Below are 17525 nucleotides of genomic sequence, written 5' to 3'. Positions count from 1 at the left end.
TCTTGCTCTTGAACTAAATATGCTGGTCCCTTCTAGAAAACTAACTCAATCTGTCTCTTGGACCTCCAACAATTTTTGTGTGGTTTTGCTTTGTATTCTAGCAATTACAAACAGCTTGAAATACAGGTGACAGAAATGGACACAGTACTTCTATGAAGATATAATATCAATTAATTTCTACAATAATATTGTTCCACTTGGCCTTTCAAAAAGATGGTCACAAGCATGTTGCAGAACTCTTGTCAGCTGGTGTTTATTCCTCACTCTCGCTCTGATGTTGTCTTTTGTGTTATATTTTTGAAGACTATGTGTATTTGTAAGTAAGCTTTAACAGTGATTTATTTTAAAAAGTCAGAGTAAAAACAAACCAAAAGAAGAATTTGGAAGTAAACCATAAGCTTCATATTTGCCACTTTTAATATTTATTCACACATCTCTTTATTTTTAGTGTCTAAAATGACAAACCTCTAAAATGTTTTTCTTATTTTTATTTTCTTTATTTTTACACGGTCTGTGGATGTTTAAGCCAAATGGACCAGGATAACAACGTCAGGATGTTCTAGAAACATCTCCTCTTCTTTCTCACCTGTAACAGTTGTGGTCTCTAATTTGGTTAGTACTTTTACCATTCTTGTTTTTTGGCATACTAGTTTCACATTGCATTTGGAAGGAGGAGAGACAACATGGTAAGGAATAAAAATTAAAATGGTAAGGAAATTTTAACACTAACTCTATTAACCAAATGTTATCATTAAACAAAAAGTCAACCCAATGTATCTGCCAGAAGATCATGTTTATTTCATTATAAAAGTACCAACATTTTAATTCCATACTTATATTTGTGTTTGCTGAGCCTTTGCCTTGTTCAAGTGTTAGACTGGTAGCAACTTGAAGACTGCTCAGTCTGTTCTAAGGGAACAATTGAGGTAAAGGATTTGGGGGCAAGGTAGGGAATACAGAGGTATGTGCACATAGCTTTGGTTTAGGAAAAAGGGCATTCATTACAGGGGAGGAGACTGCAAGTGGGACAACAGTTAAATTACTTATTTAATATTCCTTGTATTTCTCTAATTGTTTAGAGCTTTAGGTGTTCAAGGTCTGCTTAAAAGTTAATTCAGTTTGAAGAACCGTTGGATTTATTCTTAGGCATATAGTAAGTAACTATACTTTTTTTAGAAATGCTTAATACTTTCTATTAAAAGTTAAACTGGACAGCTTTCTAGACGGGAAGTTATATTACACAAGAATCTGAATATATATCATTTATCTTTATAAAAATTTGGATTAGTTTTGTTTCTTGCTGTTGAATTAGCAAATAAAGTAGGGGATGGTAGTAAATACAATGCAGAATAAGTACTGCATGTCATAACACTTCAGACTGCTATTGTCATCACTGCATGTTACCTTTGCTAAATACCAGTATCTCTAAAATGTCTCAATTTAAAAAAAAAAAGCTTTAAATTATTTCTTGAAAGTTATGGGAAAGTTATGATAGGCAGTGAGAGTATCTAGCTCACCTTCTGCTATGGAGTGTTGCAGCACAATCCAGAAATGCATGGGGTTCAATAGTTCAGAAAGTATTACTGAAATAAGTACCTTTGAGTGGAAAACCATACAGAAACTCAGTTCTCAGTCTAAGAATAAGTTATTAAGTATCTTTTCCATTTGAGAAAATTTGATAAAGAGTTGAGTGAGCTGTTCCAAAGAGGATAGAGTAAATTGGTTCTGGTATAGGCATTGTTTGTTTTTAAAGGTGATATTTTGATGTCTACAGTAGCCATTCAACTTCAAGGAGAAGCTTGAAATAAAAAAAAAAAACACCTTAAGTCCTATTTCACAATTTTAAACATTTTTCTCTCCTTTTGGCATATTTAGAAGTTTCTGGGTCTTTTCCCTTCTAAATCTGTCTCACATAATGTCTTTTTGAATCACATATCTTGCTCAGCTGGGTCTATCACAAATGTACTCTGGTGACTACAAAAGTAATCTATGCTTTGTTGTCTGAGTGAAATGTGTTCTCTGTGGTTGTCACTGCTACATCAGAGGTGGGGAAGTGAGAAGGCAGGCTTTTCATCTCTGGATAAATGTATTCTCTATGACAGTGATGATTTTTTAAACTTTCTTTTGCAATAAAATTAGCTTTATTCATTGACACAAAGGAGAAATGAAGTCGTGATATGTTATTCTTTACCTACATGTTAATAGAACACAAGGTAATATGATAGCTATATAATAGTCTCTAATAATTTGGGTGAAAGGAATCAAAGCACTTTAATTATAGGATTGCTTTATTGACACAAATTAAGTATTGGGGGCAGGAGAATGGCAGTAAAAAGTCACAGTTAGTATGGTTTTTTTCCTCTATACTGTATCTCTCAATTAGTCTCCATCATATATCACAAAGCTGTATGAGTCTGGATTTTGATGAACAGCAAAGGAGAACCTAAGTTCTCCATTAAAAAAAAACAAATGTCCAACACAAAACCAAACAACCCACCCCAGCACACAAACACCATGCCTAAACCCCCAAAATTACCTCCCACCCCACCTCTCTTCCAACAAAACAAAAAAACTCAAACAGAAAACAGGTTACAAGTATCAGAGAATCTAGGGATTTGTGTTTCTTTCTCTACTGGCTGAATTAGTTCTTGGTGACCTGAGTGCTAGCACAGACAAGAAGGATGCTAAAGTACTCCTGGAGTAGAAATGACAATGACCAAGAGTATTGATGCCTTATGAAGGCTGACCTTCATAAGACTAGACAGAGCTAAAGAATAAAGTAGATATTTATTAGGAGGCCTCAACAGATACACCTTGGGCAGCACAAGAGCCCAGCCAGGGCTACGCTCAAGAAAAACCCAAAATGGTCACAAAATGGATGACCAGTCACGACTGGTCTATTTACATATTGGAGTTAATTGTTCAATTATGACTTTAGCCCATGAAGTCCCCTCCTTCTTGTTTTTCTTTCTTCGGTCTGCTGTTGTTTATGCTCTTGGGCCTGAGACCTGGATTGGTTGTTCTTGGGTTCCCAGCTAGAGAAGGAATTGTGTTGTCTCCCTACCCTGTGAAGAGACCTTCTATCCCCTGATATGAAGTCCAGACCCACACACTAAAGCAGCAGAGAATCTGAAAAATATAAAAGCTAAAATCTGAGGTATCATTCTAAAATATCCTGCCCATGGTTATTCTCCAGCTCAAGACTTCTTCTCATAACTGACAACAGATTTTTGGAAAAGGAGGAATGAATTGTCTTTCCCTCTGGAACATGGGGATAATGTTCAAGATAATATTTGGGTTAGTATTGGGCTGCTGTAAATTTTATTTTTGCAATCCTCATTTCCCTTCAGACAGACATGACCTATATAGTGGGAGGAGTGGCATTGCCTACAAATGCCTAGGGAATTAATTTAGTTTTCTGACCATGATGGTTTGAGCCAGAGCTGTGGGTTTAAATTCCAAAATAGAATTATTGGAAGTAACCTTTTGCTGCTGACAGATGTTGCTGCAAGAATTTTACTTCATAAATCTTTTTTTTTTTTGGAGCAGCAGCCATAAACCTCAAGTGGTTTGTGAGAAGGAAATTGAAATTACTTAAGTCTCTGATCATTCTTTCCTTGGTGACAAGTATGGAAGAGCTTAGGCAAAAAATGGTTATAAATCTTTGGAATTGTTTATAGGCTAGGGAATGTTAGTATGTTTTATCACTAACTAGCCAAAAATGATAAAAAAAACCTGGTCATTAAATTAAGTAGCTCAGCACCATATGGCAGATCATTTTCCTATTCCATGTATTGGTTACTCTTTGAAGCACCTTAGGCAATTGAGGCCATGCTGATTAATTTTAATACAAGAAGTAATTTATTTTATTTCTGTTTTCATAGGCACATGAAGAAATACAGCAGTGTCAGATTAGAAAGGGACTCCTGGAATCTAGTGCCAAGCTCTTATGTAAACTCCTCAAGTTCTGTCTTAAAACTGCTTAGAATACTGTCCTATTACCATGTTGGTGACCTACTCCAGATTGCTCTACTAGTCACTTAACCTGTTGCCTTTTTTTTAGCACTGCATTAAAATAGCTATTCTGTGTATCTGATCCTTCCCTTAGACTTTTCTTCCCCAATATTATGATTGTTCTTTCACTGACAAAAATCCTCAGAATTTGGTCTCATCTCTTAAGACACGAGAGATGTTGTGTCTAACAACTCTCTGTGTCCACTGGAATAGATTCTTTGATTCAATTCAAACAGTATTCCAAGTGCAACCTCCTCAAGAACTAGAATAATATTATGGCTTTCTTTTCTCTACAAGAAATACTTTGACCAACACATACCAAGATAAGCATTTCTTGTAAAGGTCTTCTGCACAGTCACAGTTCAGTCACTTGGTGTAGTGTTCCCATATTCTCCTCACAAATTTTGAAAAGATCCAAAATTTTTTCCATTAATTTCTACTGAACCTTAAGTGTGTCATCTCATACTTTGTTCTTCTAAATTTCAGGCTTTTTTCTTTCTCTGCTTGAGTCTTGTGATGATTTAGTATTTGATATGATTATATTTTTACAGGTGCAATTTTTTTGTCTGTACTGAATCTTATGGGATTTTTTGGTGCAAAATATCTAGCAGGTTCTGTTACCACTTGTCAGATGCCACAGCAGTCCCTGACTGCTTTTTGGGAACGATGTGTTTATTTTTAGTTAAACAAAAACAAAGCTTGTTTTTACTTTCTTACTTTCTGAGCTCTGATTAGTTGAAATACCCATTTAAAAAAGACTTAACATATTTTTTCTCTTTGACAAGCTTCTGGGGAGTGTTAGAATTTACCCAAACTTGTCGGAAGGCTAAATGCTAGTAAGGCCTTATTGAGCTGGGTGCTAATGGATGAGTAGTAATGAAACCAGCTCTTCAGCTGAAAATATTGATGGCATGACAACTCTAATGAATTTACAACCACTCAAAGTTTCATGTGTCAAAAAGTTTCATGTGTCATGAGTGTCAAGCACTCAAAGTTTCATGTAAAAGTAGACTTCTGACTTGAAGACTGGAGTTCAAGTGTTAAAAGCCACTCTAATTTTCCCACTCTGTGCTTTAACACTTGTTCTGAAAGTAATTCTGCAACAGTGCTTGTATCTTAATTCTGTAGGTCTATTTAATTTCTCTGTAGCCAAATGGGATGTGGAAACCATGCCTGTATTTCAGCTGCTGCTTTTCACTCTGGACTCATAGTGAAAAACCTATTTCCATAAACACTTAAACTTACATACTCTGTCATGACTAGAACCAGCTGAAGTGGTAGAAGGATAGTAACTGGGAAAAGAGGGATAGCTAGTTGGGAAGCAGTAGTACCCTAGATAAATATAGTAATGCTTGGTAAAAGTTGTTGGAGCTGCAAGATTATTGCTGAGATACTCAGCAGTTGTGCAGCAGTCTCCCACTTCAGCAAAAATGTTAATTATCATCCTAAAGTGCTGCTGGTGCCTAAATGGAGGACTCTTCTCTCGTGTTCACTGAGCAGACACTAAAGTTCCTGCAGTCCTGAACTGGGTGTAATATAGTATTAGGGGCCTGAAGAACACATCTCCTACACGTGCTTTGTTCTGCCAGGACTCAGTACCACAATATCCAGCCTATATTTAGACCACTGGGCTACAAAATGAAATTTTCCTCTTTCATTCAAAAATGAAATTTTTGAATACATCACATTTTCCTGGTACACATTTTGGTAGATTAGATGCTCTGGAGATGGTGGCCAGAGCAATATTTTTGGCTTTTAAAAATGAGTTCTGCTTGTATTGCAAACATTCTCTCCTCTTTTGAAACGATTTGTACAAAAGCAGCACTCTCATGAATGTTGCAATTTCAGTCTTCATTTTCCTTTGTCCTTTTGCTCTTGTGTACTCTGTGATGTAAAAAACTTATTACTGGGATGTGGTTACCTTTCAGCATTTCTGTTGGTAGTGTTTCTGTTAAGAAAATATTCAAGACTCTGTATCCCAAATAGGCATAATGTGAGAAAGTACAATGAGTCCCATTTTCTGCTCCAAACAGAAATGCTTACTGAGACACTGCTTAAGTTCCTGTTCTGGGCTTTTTCCTTGGTTTAAATAATTTTCATAAAGTGATCCAGGGAGAATGTCATACAACACAGAATGGATACCAATAAAACAAACATTCTTTAAATGCTTTGCTCAATTAATTTACTTAAATGTGAAACTATCCTAATGTTGAACTGCTTTCCTCCCTGAAAACAGCCCTTAATTTCAAATGCTGATAATAAAATATCACTAGGGGGCACCAAAGGTTTTTCTTACAGAACAGAACTCTGATTTTCCTTCCCTCTTTAACCCATACACATTAACTCAACGTTACAAATGCAAAATATTTTGAATGGCTTAAAGCAGTGGTGGCCATAATTCCTGCCCCCCAGAGCTGCGTACCAAAATCTACAAGAGGAGTGAGCATCCTGGGAAGCAATTCCAATGGTATTACTTCTCCAGGGCCTCCTTTACAAGGTGAAGCTGTGCTGGGCCCACAGCCAGGTACTACAGCAACCAAGGAAGATGGTGGAATTACAGACTGGCCTGAACAGTGCTTCCTGGCCCAGTTCCCCTCGCAGCCACGAACTTGGATTATCCAGCAGTCTCCATGCCAGTCTGCAGTACAAAACATAACTCTTTCACACAAGTGTTGCAGTTGAACCATTTAGAATTCATAGTTTCAGGAGGTGCAAGCTCTGGACTTTATTCCCCAAGTACAAAAAATATATTTGATAATAAAACTCAATATGGTTCTATGAAGTATGACTACTGTACAAGTGCCTCCTCCATCATGATTTTTAAATGACCACAGCAAAAACATTGTATGCATTTTATTCATACTTGATGTTCTTAAGACATTAGTAAACAAGAAAGGGAAAACATCAACTTTTTTAAACTCAAATTGGAAAAGTCTAAGTATTCCCATGTAACATATTTGAAACAATGTCAGAATGACAGCATTTGAATTTAATTTTATTTTCAGTCTGTTTAATGAAGACTGGATGAGGATTTGGTAACTTAAAGCATTCTTTATTTTTCAGCTAGGTACTCCTGGAGTCTAGGAGAGCAATAGGTAGTTAGGAAAGTAAAAAAAACTACAAAAAAAAAAAAAAGATGGCTGTAATTTTTGGATGATTTTCTGAAGCATTATTGAAATCTTAAGGAGCACTTCTACTTATGGATTCTCATACAATTCTCAGCACCTGTTGAGTAGACACTGCTGTGTTCTTGAAGTGGAGGAACATGAAATATTTTTCTTTTTTTCCTCCTGATTCTTCTTTTCTGCTTGATGAGTCTCCCAGTCTGTTTCATTCTAGATCTCTACAGCAGCCACAGCAATGTAACAAAAATCTAACACCGTCTCACTGGTGGTCAGTGAGATGTTTTGTCTCAAACAGCACTGCTGCTATCCAGATTTGATGCATCAGTAATATTTCACTTGGTTAACTCAGCTGGGGAATCCTGGTTTGGGGACTACTGTTCACACCTGCTTGATAGCAAGAAAGGGTAGACATGCATGTGTTTAGTGTTTCTTGCTGGTATTTGACATCTACCACCAGGACATTTGACATTATTGGCATATGCTATTGTCTCTGCTGGAGCTTCTTCATTATGCCTCTTGACTGGACCTTTGGTGGACTGGAACACCTGTTAAGCCAGGATCAAGAAACTGATCTGTCATAAACCAAGCTGTGAGTAACCCCAGAAAAAAAGTCATGAAATCTACTTGCGCAACTAGAAATAGGAAGTGGTTGTACATTTGAAAAGCTTAAGTTAGCACAGCCAAAATGTATTACAAACCATGACTCCAGTTTATCTACATGGAAAACAGATAATAGACAATAACAATGCAATCTTTTGTACACAGTGCCAAAACTTTGGATACATTCTGTGACAGTGAAATCTCTGTGAGAAATAACTGTCACAGTTTCTTCTGATCTGTATTATGTTTCAGCTCAAAGATATGCTACATTAACTGTAATAGGGCTGCTAGCAAAAAATTCTCTCTGCCTTGCTGTAGACTTATGCACCATGTCAATGTTTCTATCTTGTACATGGTTTGATAGCTGTGGCTCTAGTAATTATTTCCTGATTTTCATTGTCTTTGCAGAATTACTTTATTTCTAAAAATAATATCTAAATAATTTCTCTATGTCTATTTCTAATAATTTTATTTCATAATCTTTCTAAATAGCTTTTTCAATTAAGTGTTAATACTCCTTTCCAAAATTAGGAAAAGTTGTGTGAATTTCTCCTAAAGCTCTAGGAGTTACACCTTAAGACACTAATAGAAATTTATGAAGAACTCAGATGACTGCAGGTGTGTATGCAGGAGGCATACATATTACTTAGCATGTAGGAGGTAGTAAGAGTACAAATGTGTATCACAAATTGCTAAGTGCGCCTTCCAAATCCTGGTTCATCTTCCAGGCATGTCTCTGTATCCCCCTAATGTTTTTCAAGACCCATATTAAGCAAATGGAAATCAAACCTTACGTAAAGCCTTTAAATTTGATAAGACACCTCTACATTGTCCTGATAGAATAGGATTGTTATAGGACTGTTGGCGACATGGACAAGTCAAGAAGTATTCTCCAGTGACTATCCAAAGAAAGACTTCTGTAGAGGCAAAGCTCTTTGGACTTTCCTCTGAAAGTCTCCTCCAGTTAAAGGTTTCTAATGTTGACAGCCCCATGCTAAGTCCCGTTTCTTCCTTTACTGTTTCTGGAATAATAGAATTGTTTAGGTTGAAAAAGCCCACAAGATCATTGAGTCCAGCCATTAACCTGGTACTGCAAAGTCCACCACTAAACCATGTCCCTAAGTGCCACATCCAGAAGTCCCTTAAAGACCTTCAGGGACAGTGACTCAACTACTTCTCTGTGTAGCCTGTTCCAGTGCTTGACAATCCAATTTTTTTCCTAATAGCCAATCTAAAACTCCTCTGGCACAACTTAAGGCCATTTCCTCTTGTCCTATTGCCTGATACCTGAGAGAAGAGATCGACCCCCAACTCACTACATACAGCCTCCTTTCAGGTAGTTTTAGAGTGTGTTAAAATTTCCCCTGCGCTTCCTTTGCTCCAGGCTAAACAACTCTAGCACCATCAGCTGCTCCTCACAGGACTTGTACTCTAAACCATTCCCCAGCTCCACTGCCCTGCTCTGGACATGCTCCAGCACTTCAGTGTCCTTGCAGTGATGGGCTCAGAACTGGACACAGCACCTGAGGTCTCACCAGTGCCCAGTACAGGGAACAATCACTGCCCTGGTGCTGCTGGCCACACTATTGCTGATATAGGCCAGCATGCTATTGATCTCTCCTATTTTAATTTTAAACACTTGCTTTTTTGCTTTAGCCTAGACTATCTTCAGGAATATTATTTCTTTCCTTTTCAAATTCTTTTGACTGCTCATATTTCCAATAACAGTTTCCTCAGGTGTTTGCACTAATTTTTCCTGACAGCTACACAATTGCCTTAAGCTGTGCCTGTAAACTGGGACTATCAGATTCAACACAGAGGCTGCACCATCACCACAGGCATCCTCTGTGTTTTTGCCAACAGAATAATTTAAGGCATTTAAGGACCAGCTATCTGACACTGGACTTGTGCTTCTCTCTTGTGATCTGACTCTCACTTTGGCACTTCTGCAGTCAATATTTAAATAGGTTTCCTAGCACCTGTTTTCAGTGTATGTGATTGCAGCTACCAGATGCAATACTAAAATCTTTGTGGTAATCATCTGAAAAAGAAATTGTAGTTATATTCAATTGAAGTCAGATTTCTGCAAAAACATTTGAATATTAAAGGTATCATAGCAAGAAATGCCCACTTATATCTGAGATGGGGTGTTTCTATGGAGAATCAATAGCTGTCCCTCAGTTTCTCTCTAGACCTGTGTCTGCATTTTTGTTATAAGTATTTGTTACCTTTTGAATGCATAATTAATTATGTGAAAATTCATGACTTCACTATGACCACTGCCAGGAATCAAGCACAAGTTAGCACCTACAAACACAAGAGTGCATTTGGATTCAGTAAAGTAATCTAATTTATGTTTTGTTTGTACCTGAGTCCCAAGGAAGCTGGTTCATCCAGCACGCTGGCATAGTTTACATGTGTGGTTCCTTGTGGACAAAGTTGTCTCAGAAGTTTTGATCTGCTTTGCCTGGATAATACTTTGAAATCCTTGCCCTGACAGACAAATGGTTGGAAGCATAAATTCCACAGATGTGTGGAGGACAGATTAAAGTCTTGACTGAAAGTTCAGCTCTCCAAATGGTTCTTCATAAATTAAGCAGAGGAGGGAAATGCCAGCAGGTATGAGGTGGACCAATCGATGTTTTCCTTCCATTTGTCTTCCATTGCAGCCTCTTCTGGTGATGGCCTTCTGATAGATTACCATTTTCTAAATTTTCTAACAATTTCAAGCCTACTTTTAGTGTTTTTTCTTTCTTTTGTCTAATATTTTATGGGTATCTCCTTTTTTGGAACTTATTCCCCATCCTGTCTAGCATTCATCTTTACTATAGGGTAAGATGCTTTTTGGGATAGGTCACAGCTTTGACTTATTTATGAAACATCCTGTAGGCCTGCAGGTCTGCTAAGTTAAATAATAATAAAAATTAAAATAAAATAAGAGCATGGAAAGAAAAATGTGAAAAAGGAAAATGAGCTTGATCTTTATATCTCAGCTTTACTAGCTGGTGAACTTTTAACTGGCAATGTAAAATCAGGACTGAAATGCACACACATAAGATATTTGACCTAAATGTGTGCTGTTGTAAGATAATGAAAAAGTGATGATGACTGCTAATAGATTCTCTATGAGAGAATACAATGTATATTTTTCTGATAAGCTTAATCCTAAATGTAATCTTTGAAGCATGTTGAAACAGAACAAAGACCTAAGAGTTTTATGTCAAAATATACCTGATGGCAGAAGGATAGGAAAGGGATCTTTTTAAATTTTATTTTTCTTAATTGACTCATTTCCAGATTTCAGCTGTTTCTGACCTGCCTCATAGCTTCCACTTCTAATTTTAAAAAAAGGAAGGCTCATTAATCTCATTTCTGTTGTTTTTTCTTAAAAAATTGCAAGCAATCAGGGAAGTTTAGGAGAAAGTTCTACACTGCAGACTATATTTATACCTCCATCAGAAAGAGGGGCAGGGAGAAAATTAGTGGAATGAATATTAGCTTAAACATTTAATCATATTAAGTAGTTTGCTTATGAGACAATCCAAGCCCATAATACAATGGAGTGCAATTCTTCTACCTCTTGGAAAGGTTTAACTTTGCATTTTATGGGCTGTTATGCATATTTCTCTTACATATACATTTAGTATACCTATTTTAAATATCATAGTGACAGTAGAATATGTCCTGATACACAGCACTAGGAAATTCAATGTTAACTTAATATTTGTCATATCTTGATGAAAGAGTCTGCATACAGAGAATGTAACAGTTAATACTTCATCAGAATACTGATATTTTAATTGTCCATAGGTAACTTGTCTAAATCTTCATATTTTATTCTTTATTTCTGTTGACTATGCTCTTCAGATATATATGAAACATTTGCCTGAAATGCATATCTTGAAGAACACATTATTCAGCTTATCTTTTAGGCTTTTGGAAATACTATTGTCCCCTTAAGGGAGACTCCCCCTGACCTAAACCACCCTTAAAAGCTAATCACACAGCTAACAATATTCCATTAAGACAATTAGAAGAAGTATTATTCTGGCATTTAGCTACTAGACCAGTGATTGTGTTTGGGCAGGCATCCCCCCAAAGTGGAAATGCACATCTGGAGTAGAGGGTGCAAAATATCCTGTGTTTCTAGGAGATGAAGCCATTTTCCCTGCCTCTATGATAACAGATTTGCTGCTTGTTTATTATTGACATTCATCAGCTTCTGGACTTTAAGCTGCAGTCCCTGGGCACGTGCATTTGTTCTGTTTTAACTTACCATGGATTCCACCAAAGTCATGTATGAGTTAAAATAAAACATTTTTTCACAGTTGAGCGTTACAACTGGATTTACTACTCTGCTCTGTGAAAGGGGGCACAAATGGTAGTTTTCTGGGAATGGCAAGGTTTTAGTGCCTTTTGGGCACTTCCCGAGCCTGGCTGATGGATTAGGCTTCTCAAAGGAGCCCTTCATGTACCTTGCATCCATGACATCTTGTACAACTGATCCCAGTGGGATTTTTGCCAAGCTGCTAAAAGCAGTGCTGGTCTGAAAACAAACAGAGAACCTTTGAGTGAACTTTTATGCCAAAAAACCCTGAAGGATTTATGCAGTTCTAGGATAAGGTACTTGCTAGGTAGGATGGTTTTCAGTTCCCAGTGGTGAAACACCTAAATCCCTCTGAAATCCTCATATAGGACCCTGAATTCCTTCTTTGCACATAGGTTTTGCTGACCCCACCAGAAACGTGACTTTTTCTTCCATGCTGGAGCCAAGGCAGCAACTAACATTCTGGGAGTGTTTAGTTTCATTTCTGGCTACAAGCATCCTCAGATTTCTGCTTCTCATGCCTCTCCTTCGGGACTGTCCTCCCTGAGGGAGCGCGGTGCCAGGCCGGGCTGCCCGGGCCGTGTTTGCAGCGCCATGGCAACGGCGCGGCGGCCACAGGCCCCGGCCGGGCCCGGCGGCCCCGGCGCTGCTCCGCGGGACCTCACCTGGGCAGGAGCCGCTCTCCGGGACCTCACCTGGGCAGGAGCCGATCCCCGAGAGCTCACCTGGGCAGGAGCCGCTCTCCAGGGCCTCACCTGGGCAGGAGCCGATCGCCGGGGCCTCACCTGGGCAGGAGCCGCTCCCCGAGACCTCACCGGGGCAGGAGCCGCTCTCCAGGGCCTCACCTGGGCAGGAGCCGATCGCCGGGGCCTCACCTGGGCAGGAGCCGCTCCCCGGGACCTCACCTGGGCAGGAGCCGATCGCCGGGGCCTCACCTGGGCAGGAGCCGCTCCCCGGGACCTCACCTGGGCAGGAGCCGCTCTCCGGGGCCTCACCTGGGCAGGAGCCGATCCCCGGGACCTCACCTGGGCAGGAGCCGCTTTCCGGGGCCTCACCTGGGCAGGAGCCGCTCCCCGGGGCCTCACCTGGGAAGGAGCCGCTCCCCGGGGCCTCACCTGGGCAGGAGCCGCTCCCCGGGGCCTCACCGGGGCAGGAGCCGCTCTCCGGGGCCTCACCTGGGCAGGAGCCGATCCCCGGGGCCTCACCTGGGAAGGAGCCGCTCCCCGGGGCCTCACCTGGGCAGGAGCCGCTCTCCGGGGCCTCACCTGGGCAGGAGCCGCTCTCCGGGACCTCACCTGGGCAGGAGCCCCTCTCCGGGGCCTCACCTGGGCAGGAGCCGCTCTCCGGGGCCTCACCTGGGCAGGAGCCGCTCTCCGGGGCCTCACCTGGGCAGGAGCCGCTCTCCGGGGCCTCACCGGGGCAGGAGCCGCTCCCCGGGACCTCACCTGGGCAGAACCGGCCGGCGGCGGGGGCCGGAGGCAGGATGCTCTCCAAGAGGCTCACCACCGGTACGTCGCGCTGTCCCCGTGTCGCACGGGGCTCGGGCCCCACGGTGGTGGCCTTAGGTACAGAGGAGGTGATACAAAAGAGGGGCATTTTGAACTGACGGGTGTAAACTTGCCCGGCAGAGCTCATCACTCCCAAGAGAGAGCTTTACTCCCCTCAAATGGCATCACTGAATATCACTGGCGTCATAGGATATTCTCCTAGAATGGATGAGAGTTGATTATTCGGGAACACAATCGTATCTTTTTAATTTTATCACATGATTTGTAATATTTGCTGTTCAAAGCTTTGTCATACAAATCTGTATTTTCATTAAACCACCAAGCTTCTAGTTATCAATTTTGCAGAGGAAAGCTGACATGAAGTTAACTGATATGTATAAGAAATAATATATTTAAATAATACTTGATTTGTATTTAAATAACTCTTGTGATAGTTAATCTTTTCATGCACGAGTCAACATTACAACATATTCTTAGTTTATTTTATTTCTTCAGATCAAGTTATTTTATTTCAAAATACCCAGGAGGGTTGTCATGCCTCACTACTTTTTGTTGCATTGTAGTTGAACCAGATTAACTGTACTGCTTGGATAACATATGATATTTAATATCTTCTTTTCAGAACCTCCATGTATAACAGAAGAAATGTTAGTAAGTATGCTTATGAGGCTTGGTCATTATTTTTGTTGTGCAGCTATGGAGCAAAAAAGCAAAAAAACATTTTGGAAACCATTGTCTGTTTTCTCATTTCTTTTTTTGTAAGTATAGATTACTGAGCAATTTCTTAAAATTTTGTCAGACAAAATACTTAGTTTGAAAATAATTAGAAAAAAAAGTAACAGGAGGCTATGGAGAATAAAGATGGAAATGAAAGTGAATTAGGATGAATGAAGGAAACAAACAACTGAAAGATTCAACATGACAGGTTTAACAATCTCCTTACTTTGCCTTTTTTGCCCTTTGCTCATAGCTCATTGTAGGTTTTCCCTGATGTTTTTCTTCTTGTTTAAAAGGTATATATGTTTGTTACCTCACAAGAAATGACATGTTTACTATTACAGCTCAGGTGATGTTTGCCTATTCCCTGTTTTGGATGCCTTTGTAACTTAGTGCCTTTTGGGCACTTCTCATGCATTTTAAAGTATAAATGTGTTGATATTGCTTTTAGGAATCTCTAGATACTGCTTTATTTATGGTATTTATTACCATAAACAGAACCAACAAAAGCATTAGTTTTGGACCAATTTTTAGCACACCTTAACCTCCAGCTGCAATTCTAAGGTAGATTTTCTAGTCATGATTTAGACTGTACTTCAGGAGATATGGCATGGAAAGAAATAAAACCAAATGCCTTCTGGCACAAAAATCTAAGCTACAATAATATACATGCAACTCCCTAACCTATAATGTGCATATAAGAAAGTGCAACTGAATTCAAATGAAAATAAGGCTGTCTACAAAAAAACTCTCCAAAAAATAGAGGAAAGTATATAATATGCAGTAAGTAATAAAGCACATATTAATAAGATCATAAGCATTTTATCTATTAATCAACTACTATGTTTACATTTTTTTTGCTGTTTAATAGGACTACAAAGAATTATATCCTTGGGAAATTAAAAGCATGTTACCTGCATATTCCTAAAGAGCTTTTACTTTCACCACTAAATTAATTGTTTTAAATATGTCATTTGAAACAATAAAATATTTTCATCATGTATTATCATATCTAGTCCTATCTTGAGATTCATCCTTGTCAGTGTCAAATCAAACATGAGGCTGACTATAGCTTGTTTCTAAGTAATTTCCCTTCCTAATTGTGTTTAACACTTGCAGAATTGATATTTCTGGAATTGGTTGCCTGTTGACATTAGTGAAAGGATTCTCTGTTGATTTCAAAATGGGTTAGACACTTTGGTAAATTTCTATTTAAGCAGTGCCCAAACGTCCCTGGGTCCATGGCACTGCAGTTGCATTTGCCACAGGCCTGGGATGTGAATAAGGCATGAAAGCCTTGCTTTCAGCACTGGCAGCATTTTCTAGGAATGAGCTTGGGCTTCCTTGCCTGTGCTGTATTAGTCACCACAGCAACCACAAGTGCTAAGGAATAAATGCTGGCAGACAAGGGCCAGACAAACACCATCAGGTCTAGTCCTGACTTGTCATGCATGTTATCTCAGATTTCTTCCTTATCTGAGCACAAGCTATCTGCATTTAGGTTAGGCCACTGGGGTTTGGATCAAGATACTGCCTGCCTGTACACTGTGCATAATCTCTCTTTAATGCTATTCCTCACTAGCACAGTTCAATGCTATCAACTTCAGAAAGAGAAAAAGGATTTGCGTTGCAACACCTTTGCCACTATTGGCAAATACATTAAATTTAAGTTCATTCTCTTTGCCTTGCAAGGCTGGAATTATAGAATATTCATGAAAATTAAACTACTAAAAATTATTTAGGTGTCTTCATTATACTGAAGACACATATCTGAAGACCAGTGGAATAATGTTCCAGTTTTACCCTCTGTTGAATTGAAATGGGGATGGTGGAGATACTGAGGCAGTAAAAGTAAGACTTGGAGCCATGCTTTTGGATTTGTCAACAGCAAAAATATTCAACTTCTAGTCTACAGTTTTTGTGTCATGTTAGCAGGACTCAAAATGCAGGCATCAGAAAGGATACAAAAACACCTGCAGATGCAGTCTTCACTTCTGATGAGGACAGCAGGAAGCCTCCTAGTTCTGTCAGATTCAAAGTATGGCATACACTGCTTGCTTGCTGAGCCAAATTATAGGTTAGTGTACTCCCTTGTAGTCCCCAAATATCCTCAAGCAGCAGTGTGAGAACAGAAGGTGGCTCTGGTGAAATATTACACTCTCCTTCTTCCCAAGTGCAAGAGAGAAAGGTACAATGTCGGGAATTTCTAGACTGTTAGCTTATGCACATTTTTTCAAAAGTTTCAGCATCTAGAAGCTGTTTGGTTTATGAAGGCTTTATCTGTAAATTCCTTGGTAAAGGATTTACCTTCATGTGTGCATTTTAAATTGCTAAGGACCTTGGCAGTGTGCAATGGCTAGAATATAACAGTGATGCAATTACTGTATTCTCAAAAATGGGAAATAATGTTTTACAAAATCTTCCATGTCATATCTCATGGAAAAAATATTGTTTGAGGCAACATTTAAATATTACTGCAGACTATTACAAGCTGTGCTTTGTGGTTTTATCTCTCTATAGGAAGAATGCTTAGCCTCAGATGATATGCTTGTGGATTTCTTTAATGAATTTTTGAGTCTTCCGGTAAGTACCTTACAGAAATCCCTTGCAAAATACAGAAAAAGCCTTACTAAGATTAAGAGTAACTTAATCCGTCTTGGAAAGTTTTATGTTTTGCCATATATCTGTATTTTAATGGTAGCAACTCTTAGTGCTCAGTGTTATTATCAGTAAGAATAGCCCAGTTATCTGGACTTCTGGGGTCAGATGTTGTTTTGCTAATTTACAGAATCACAGAATGGGTCATGTTGGAAGGGGGCACAGTGGATCACCTGGTCCAACCTCCCTGGTCAAGCAGGGTCCTCCTAGAGCACATGGCACAGCATTGTGTCCAGATGGTTCTTGAATATCTCCAGTGAGGGGGCCCCACCACCTCTCTGGGCAGCCTGTTCCAGTGGTCAGTCACCCACTCAGTAAAGAAGTTCTTCTTTGTGTTCTGGTGGAATTTCCTCTGCATCAGTTTCTGCTTGTTGCCTCTTGTCCTATTGCTTGGCACCACTGAGCAGAGCCTGGCATCATCCTCCCTTCATCATCCTCCCTTCAGATACTGATAGATATTGATAAGTGCCCCTGTTATTTGTCTCTTCTTGAGGCTGAACATGCCTGGCTCCCTCAGCCTTTCCTCATAAGAGAGTTGCTCCAGTCCCTTAATCACTTTCGTAGCCCTCCACTGGA

At 39.4% G+C, this 17525-nt stretch overlaps 1 protein-coding gene and 1 long non-coding RNA gene across 12 annotated transcripts in view; one reads left to right on the top strand and one right to left on the bottom strand.

The window, feature by feature from the left end:
• Positions 1-6313: 6313 nt before the first annotated feature.
• On the bottom strand, positions 6314-12724 carry LOC135282869 (uncharacterized). Of its 3 annotated transcripts, XR_010348870.1 has the most exons (3): positions 10108-12724; positions 7240-7684; positions 6314-6652 (listed from the first exon to the last, which is right to left on the bottom strand). It is a non-coding gene; the product is annotated as an uncharacterized LOC135282869 (long non-coding RNA). The 3 variants fall into 3 exon arrangements; XR_010348868.1 differs by lacking the exon at positions 6314-6652 and having other exon boundaries at positions 6853-7684; XR_010348871.1 differs by lacking the exon at positions 6314-6652 and having other exon boundaries at positions 6853-7523.
• Positions 12725-13441: 717 nt separating this feature from the next.
• Positions 13442-17525, top strand: part of RGS22 (regulator of G protein signaling 22) — a 60068-nt gene continuing 55984 nt past the window's right edge. For 2 of the 9 annotated variants that reach the window (XM_064392883.1, XM_064392873.1), the window contains exons 1-3: positions 13767-13810; positions 14197-14332; positions 16812-16874. In XM_064392883.1, coding sequence (XP_064248953.1) covers positions 13782-13810; positions 14197-14332; positions 16812-16874 — 228 coding nt within the window. In that variant the 5' untranslated portion in view covers positions 13767-13781. Of the gene's footprint in view, positions 13632-13766; positions 13811-14196; positions 14333-16811; positions 16875-17525 lie in introns of those variants that run through there. The other 7 variants (XM_064392924.1, XM_064392888.1, XM_064392905.1 and 4 more) reach the window with 7 other exon arrangements.

This window comes from Passer domesticus, chromosome 1, assembly GCF_036417665.1.
Source record: "Passer domesticus isolate bPasDom1 chromosome 1, bPasDom1.hap1, whole genome shotgun sequence".
In the NCBI taxonomy this organism is placed as follows: domain Eukaryota; kingdom Metazoa; phylum Chordata; class Aves; order Passeriformes; family Passeridae; genus Passer; species Passer domesticus.
This window is presented reverse-complemented; position numbering and strand designations above follow the sequence as displayed.